General features: G+C 35.8%; 1 protein-coding gene across 2 annotated transcripts; it reads left to right on the top strand.

Annotated features, from left to right (window-relative positions):
- Positions 1-1,472: 1,472 nt before the first annotated feature.
- LOC110878582 (probable transcription factor PosF21) lies at positions 1,473-6,602 on the top strand. 2 transcript variants are annotated; one of them, XM_022126923.2, is made up of 5 exons: positions 1,473-1,616; positions 2,795-3,557; positions 3,638-3,770; positions 4,052-4,136; positions 6,021-6,602. In XM_022126923.2, the coding sequence occupies exons 2-5, from the start codon at positions 2,875-2,877 to the stop codon at positions 6,392-6,394; spliced, it is 1,275 nt and encodes a 424-aa protein (XP_021982615.1). In that variant the 5' UTR covers positions 1,473-1,616; positions 2,795-2,874; the 3' UTR covers positions 6,395-6,602. The 2 variants fall into 2 exon arrangements, with proteins under 2 accessions (XP_021982615.1, XP_035838574.1); XM_035982681.1 differs by having other exon boundaries at positions 1,492-1,595.
- Positions 6,603-7,897: the final 1,295 nt, after the last annotated feature.

The raw sequence follows: 7,897 nt of genomic DNA, 5'->3' as shown, positions 1-7,897 counted from the left end.
TTAAAAATATTATGATGTTGGTTAATTAAAACGATGATATCACCGTTTTTTCATCGATTTTAATCTTGAATTAAACCCAGAAAATATCAAGAGAGCCCAAAGTTAAAGTTCAAGTTTTACTATACCAACAACCGATGAGAATAGATAAAATAAAATTAAGAAAGATTGAATTTCATACCAGTTCTGCAATTTTGTTTTTAACCTCTTTTGTCAACATTGATATCGTGTCATCTCTAACGCTTTCCAAGATGGACAGTGGTGGAGGTTGTGTGTGGCTGCGGCAACAATGTTTTTTTGGAGAGAGTACTTTCATGCTGATAACGTGTTGTAAAACTAGGCTAATAGCAAAACAACATAGAAGAAATGTAGAGGAAAGAGATTGATATTTTATTAATATGTGTCTTTTATAATAGAATATAATGATTGTATATAAGAGAGAAAGTCTTGGAAAACAAGCTATCATAATAATATATTATTCAACGTATACAAATTAAACTGGCGGGAATAGTGTTTTCCACCTGTAGGGTGAAATAGGCGGTGGTGGCCATGTATTGGCTCACATGAGCGGCAAATAGAATAGTGTCAGGCAGCTGTCTGACACTCTCCTATTGGCCCAACAAATTTACGATTTTATCCCGCTTTAAATTTACGATATTGCCATGAGTTAAAAAATATGATTTTACCCCCATTTAAAAATAAATTTAGCTTTTGCTCCCAGCTAAAAACTTTAATTTTGCCCGCGGTTCAAATTTACCATTTTGCCTCGTTTAAATTTACAGTTTTGCCATTAGTTTTTTTCCCTTAAAATTACGATTTTGCCATCTGCTCAAAATTATATTTTTACCCCCACATAAAAATAAATTTATGCTTTTACTCCCAGCTAAAAATTCCAAATTTCCCATCGGTTCAAATTTACGATTTTGCCCCCTTTAAATTTACAGTTTTGCCATTAGGTTTTTTTTTCCTCACAGCCAAGTTACGATTTTGCCCTCAACTTAAATTTACATTTTCTCCATCACTTTTGTTTGTTTTCCTGGCTAAATTACAATTTTACCCCCAGTGAAAATTATAGTCATGCCGGCAGCTGTCTGCAACTCACTCATTGGTCCATTTAATTTACGATTTTATCCCTGAATGAAAAGTATGATTTCGCACTCAGTTCAAAATTACGTTTTCCCATCGTTTTAGTTTTTTTTAGCAAAACTATAAAAGTTTTTTGTTTTAATTGGTTGACTCCGTTTAATTTTTTTCGGTGTCAAGGAGCTGCCTAACACTCGCTCATTAGTCCTGAAAAATTATAGTTTTGCCCTGAGCCGAAAATTACGGTTTTATCATCGTTTTAGTTTTTTTTCCTAGCAAAATTATCATAATTTTTCTTAATTGATTGAGAATTATTCGGTTATCGCCTCGCAACGCGGGCAGAGCAACTAATAGTTTGTAACAAGAGTGAATATATCATATAATATTTAACCACAGTCTAATAAGGGTTTCCCTTGTTCCGCGTTTTAGACTCCATGTGACTAACCATTGTCGAAAGAAACCTTTGGAGTCAATTCTCCCCCTTTTATCGCACTCCATTTTCAGACAGATCTACAGTGAGTTCGTCATCGTTCAAAGTAACAATTTCCCCCTTTTTCCCATTTCAACTTTCGATTTTTACTTGTTAATTCATCCCAATTCTTCATGGGATTTGTTCCTTATGTGTTCTCAGTAGATCTTTGCTTGTTATTATTTATGAGTAATTGATTATTATTCGTTTTCATTCATTTAACATTTGTAGTTATCAATCACCAGCATTTCAGTTTCTTGATTACTGGGGAGTGTTCTGATGATTGAATTTCTTGCTTTTGGAATTAGGGTTTTGATTTTTACTTGTTATTTATCCCAATTCTTAATGGGTCTGTGAATTTTTTTTTTCTGACTATATGTTTCTTACTTTCTTGATGATGCTTTCAGCAGATCTTTGCTTGTTATTATTTATTTAACTTTTGTGGTTCTGAAAGCATTTAGCGTTCTGATGATTGAATTTGTTACATTTGGAATTAGGGTTTTGATTTTATTTGTTATTTATCACAATTCATACTGGGTCTGTGAATTTTCTGGTTATAATTTTCATGCTAATGTTTTCAGCAGATCTTTGCTTGTTATTGTTTAGTATTATTAATTGCATTCATTCGACTTGTGTAGTTATTAACTCTCCAGCATTTCGGTTTCTCGTCTCGTGTGAAGTATCTTGATGATTGATTTTGTTGTTGTTTTTTTTTTGTATTAGGGTTTTGATTTTTACTTGTTAATTCATCCCAATTTTAATGGGTCTGTGAATTTTCAGACTAATCCTTGTTTGTTATTGTTTATGATTTTCGTTCATTTGCACGCATTTTAATTCACCAGCATTTCAGTTTCTTGATTCGTGGGAAGTATTTAGATGATTGTTTTTGTTCATGATTATCATTCATTTGCGTACGTTCATCTTGTTTAATCATCTTTTGTATTTCTGAAATAACCTACATTTTAATTTCTTTTTCATGGAAAGTATTTCAATGATTGATTTTGTCATATTTCACGATTTTTACTTTTTAATTCGTCCCATTTTTTAACGGGTCTGTGAATTTTCTGACTATTTTTTTCTCTTTGCTAGTGTGTTGAACATATCTTTGCTTGATATCGTTTATGATTATTACTTATTTGCATCCATTCATTCCAGTTGTTAGTGAACTCACTAGCATTTTATTTTCTTGATTCATGGGAAGTACCAAAGTATTCTGATGATTGATACCGTTATTTTTTGCATTAGGGTTTTGATTTGAACATTAATCAACAACAAGGGAATTTAGTCGATTATCTCGTTACGTTTCTTCGTGGAGATTGCTGTAAATGGAGAAAGACATTAAGTCCCCAAACTCTAGCGGAACTTCACTCCCCCCATCTGGAAGACATTCGGTTTATTCGCCACCACCCGGAAACAATTTTAGCATAAAACCGGAGCCGTTAGGGTCAACCCCACTGCCGCCGATTGGCCCCGGCACTACCGAACCGGGTCGATTCGGTGGTCTCGGGCTGACTTCTGATACGGGTCGTTTCAGTCACGACGTTAGCAAAATGCCCGATAACCCGCCTCGAAATTTGGGTCATCGACGTGCTCATTCCGAGATACTAACCCTACCCGATGACATCAGCTTCGATAGCGATCTTGGCGTTGTCGGTGGGTTCGAAGGCCCTTCGTTTTCTGACGATACCGAGGAAGATTTGTTTTCTATGTATCTTGATATGGATAAGTTTAATGCATCGTCAGCAACGTCTACGTTAGCTGGCGAATCGTCTTCAGCTGCGGGTCAAGTTTCGGCAGGTTTGACTCCTGGGCCTGAGACTTTTGTCCCGGGCCCGAGTGAAAGACCCAGAGTTCGACATCAGCATAGTCAGTCCATGGATGGGTCCACTACGATTAAGCCCGAAATGCTCACTTCGGGTTATGAAGAAACATCTTCTGATGCTAAGAAAGCTATGTCTGCTGCTAAGCTTGCTGAGCTTGCTCTTGTTGACCCAAAGAGGGCAAAAAGGTAAATAAACCAAAGTCTAATACTTGTTTCCTCTCATATTATATATACTAAGACTTCCACTTTGAATTTGGTTTTTTTAGGATACTGGCGAATAGGCAGTCAGCTGCAAGGTCAAAGGAAAGAAAGATGAGATATATTGCGGAGCTTGAAAGGAAAGTTCAGACGTTGCAAACCGAAGCAACCTCATTGTCTGCTCAGCTCACCCTTTTGCAGGTAATCGAGTCTACAACTCTTTTTGTGTAATATTTAACGCATAATTTGTTTTCTAAAGTTTTAAGTATACAAATGAAAACTGTTTGTGGGTTGCTTTGGCCTGTTCTAAAATACCTGTTTTGACCCGTTTCTTAACCCACCTATTTTGTCACTCTTGTGGCATATTTTCACTATTTAGTTGGTTGCGTTATATCCAAAATGAGTCATTTACAAATGATAGCATATTTGTGATTGACAAAATGATCTTGCTTTCTTGGTTTTATTTTTATTTTTTTTTTCAGAGAGATACGAGTTGCATGACAGCTGAAAATAGTGAATTGAGGCTGCGTTTACAAACCATGGAGCAACAGGTTCACCTGCAAGATGGTAAGATTCTCTGTATTCATTGACCCGTAAAATATCCCCTACCGAAATGTTGTGTGGTGGGACTTATACTGAACTCATTAACTATGTGAAATGACCAAGTTGATAATCTTTTAAATCATTTTATGTAAAGATTTAGGTTATTCTTGTAGTTTTTAATCATATTATATTATAAACTATAAATAAGTAACATGTATGTGCATATGGTAGTTGTATCATTGGTTTTGGGAGTTTTTCAAAAAAAAATGGAATTTTCTTTTCTAACCCTGAAGTTTCAATCTTTGACACTTTAAGTCTAAAGTTTCATTCTTTGGTAATTTAAACCCTTTGATTAGTTTGATTTTTCACTTATAATTCAAAAGTTTCTATCTTTTGCAATAAAACCCCTTTGATTTTTTTTTACTTTAAAGCCAAAGCTTTTCATTATTTGCAATTTAACACCAACACTTTTTATTTGGTCCCTTATGCTTTTCATCTTTCGCAAGTTTTCCGTTTAACGTTTCGTTCTAAATTTCCGAGTTAACGCGCTGCAACGTGCGTGTGGGATTCAACGTTGTTTCATCAATTTTTTCCGTTTGACAGACTGTCGCAACGCGTCTATTTCCCCCTGTTTAATAAGTTTGTCGCAACGCACGGGTCAGAGATCAACTTAGTTATTGTTGTCTATGTTTTACACACACGTTCACAGTCATGTAAGAAAATTTGACTTTTATCTAATATAATATATAACTAACGAATCCCCGCCGCATTGCGGCGGGTGGTAATTCTAGTTTTACATTACTTAGCTATATTTTACTCTAAAAAATGAACAAGAAAGTGTTATTTTCAGTTGGTACTGTATTTTTTAAGAAGGTATGTGTAGAAGACATTATAAATAGCTAAATAAGAAGTAATAGATGAAAACCTGCATAATAAGACGAGTTTTTCAATGAAGGTTTTTTCCCAGTTTCTTTAGTTAGAGGATAATTTTAGTAATAAAAACTCATAGCGAAATAAAAATTTTCCATTTGTTACATAATCCAACAGTAACATATGTAATAGTAATCTTCTTAGTGCCGGCTTTTACCATAAGATTAACTATGATCCAATAATTTCCTGTTTAACTTCTGCCCAGTTATTGTGACTACAAAAACATTATCATAACACGAATAATCTGTAACTTTGAATCATAGTTGTTAAAAGCCATCGCCTCTTGCACCTAGGCCCATTTTTCAGGCGAGGTGAGTCAGTTGCGCTTTAAGTCGAGGAAATTGTGCTTTAAATCTCTAGGTGATGCTTTAGACGCGCTGGAAGATTTCTAGATTCTAGAGAGTTTCCGGCCATATTCTCTAAATTCCGACAAGACTCTGGCCAATTTTTTTTTATTTAAGGAAAACTACTTTTCTACACTAATACACTAATATTTTAGAACTTTTTGTACTAAATGGATGATATAAAGTGTTATATAATAGATTTTGGTTATTTTATTTGAAGACTAGTATTGTTTTTCTAATACATAATATATATATATATATATATTTCGTTATGCGCTTTATTTTTCTTAGGCCCTCGCTTTTTTGCGCTTTGCGCCTAGGCCCCAGGCTAGGCCTATGCGCCTTGAGTGCGCCTAGCGCATTTAATAACTATGCTTTGAATAAGACAACTTAGGAGGTTGTATGGATTAAAAATAGATTCCGGGTGACTTTCCTATTTCCGACCCTTCAACCCATATAAGCCGGTCCCCCTTTTAGCTTACTTTTCTGATTCAACCCTTTGAGATAAACATAAACGCGTCAAAATTGCCATGTCTAACCACTTGTATGCTGAAAATGACGTATTGCAATCTTTCTGTTTCGTATCAAAACACACATTTATGTCTTCATTGTTTATTTCCATTTGTGCATGTAGCTTTAAACGATGCTCTAAAGGAGGAAATCCAGCATCTGAAAACCGTAACCGGGCAGAACCTCGCAAACGGTGGACCGATGATGAATTTCCCTCCGTCGTTCGGATCAAACCAGCAGTTTTACTCCCAAAACCAAGCTATGAACACGATGTTAACCGCACAACAGTTTCAGCAACTCCAGATTCAGTCCCATAAACAGCAGCAGCAGTTGCAGCAGAAACACCAGTTCCACCAACTACAGCAACAGCAGCAACTTCACCAGCAGCAGCAGCAGCAAGAACGACAGTTGGCGCAGAGTGCTGATCTAAAAGCAAGAAGCTCGATGAGCCCGAAAGAACATGGTTCAGATGTTAACAATCATGGGTCCAAGGATTAAGTAGATATGTTTGGTTGGTCGGTCGGTTGGTTGGTTATTGTAGGTTACTTGTCAGATTGAATAGTTGTTTATATGCATCTTTAAGACCTCTATGTTTAGGATGTTTTAATTACATTAAATTGAAGCATCTTTAAGACCTCTATGTTTTAGGATGTTTTATTTACATTAAATTGAAGCTTCTACATGAGTATGTGCTCAGTTATTATTATTATTTTTTTCTTTTTTAGTATTATCCATGTAGTTCAATTATAAATAGTGTTATGTAACCTTCATGGTGACTGAAGTACTTGCATGCCTGCATGAGTCTTGTAACATAGGTTGAGAAGTAAACAATGTAGATGTTTAGGTTTTCAATTATGCCATCCTTAATAATATATTTGAGTTAATTGCCCGGATGGTCCCAGTGGTTTCATGTTTAGTTCCCACTTTTTGAAAATAGCAGGTATGCTTCCTATGGTTTGTAATTTTGTTACTCGGATAGTCCCCCTGAGTAGATGTCAGTTAGTTTGGAAATAACAGGTATGCTCCCTATGGTTTGTCATTTTATTACTCGGATAGTCCTCTGAGTAAATGTCAAGGGACTATCCGAGTAACAAAATGACAAACCATAAGGAGCATACCTGCTATTTTTGAAAGGTGGGGACTAAACGTGAAACCACGGGGACCATCCGAGCAATTAACTCTAATATATTTATATGCATCATAGGGTTGGAAAGTGTATCAATCTAGAAGGGCTTATATTGACCAACTATACAATGACGCCCTGGGTGGCTACTGGTGGTGGTGGATGGCGGTAGTGTGATATGCGAGAATGGTCTAATTGGTTAAAACATAAAAGGAGGATGACGGCGTAAGTATGCTCAAAGTTGGAAGTATTATCCGACAACCATGTCGAAAGCCTTAATGAGTTGCGAAATCTATGAGACTACGACTAGAGCTACATGATTGGGGAGAGCTTAAAGCATCGGAAGCAACATAGTTGGGGCCAATAGTGTTAGATTGTTGGTCTCGTTGAAAGATCTAACGATAAAGAGAAGGTCTGGAAATGACTAAACAAATTAATTAGATACAAATACCGTTCCTAAACAACCAAACAAGGCGTTGGTAACCCCAGCGATGTTATGAGATTAGTAAGTGCTTGTTCTACACAAGTGAAGTGGCATGAGGTCATGCGGCACATTGATTATGCTTACACCTCATTATCACAAACACGAGACTGAACGAACAACGCTCGACTATTTTATTAAATAAGCAAATCGGAAATTACACACCAAAAGACATTACATAGAACCCCGTTTAAACTAAACCAAACCAATCATATTTAAACAAACAAACCAAATAATTAAACCATGCTTATCGTAATTATTTATTTAAATTTCAAACTCTTCCTTGTACCCATGATTATCAAGATTAGTCCAAAAAAACATCACAATGCCAAGATTGCCTTTACTATTTTGGCGATCGTTGTCACCTTAGAATAAACCAACACGGCAAGGATGACAA

The sequence above is a fragment of the Helianthus annuus genome, chromosome 14 (genome assembly GCF_002127325.2).
Source record: "Helianthus annuus cultivar XRQ/B chromosome 14, HanXRQr2.0-SUNRISE, whole genome shotgun sequence".
In the NCBI taxonomy this organism is placed as follows: Eukaryota; Viridiplantae; Streptophyta; class Magnoliopsida; order Asterales; family Asteraceae; genus Helianthus; species Helianthus annuus.
This window is presented reverse-complemented; position numbering and strand designations above follow the sequence as displayed.

Excerpts from the sequence above, each read along its gene's own strand:
- LOC110878582 (XM_022126923.2), top strand. The coding sequence starts at position 2,875 with ATGGAGAAAGACATTAAGTCCCCAAACTCTAGCGGAACTTCACTCCCC. Across the intron at positions 3,558-3,637 it reads GACCCAAAGAGGGCAAAAAG|GATACTGGCGAATAGGCAGT; the intron begins GTAAATAAACCA and ends TGGTTTTTTTAG. Across the intron at positions 3,771-4,051 it reads CTCAGCTCACCCTTTTGCAG|AGAGATACGAGTTGCATGAC; the intron begins GTAATCGAGTCT and ends TTTTTTTTTCAG.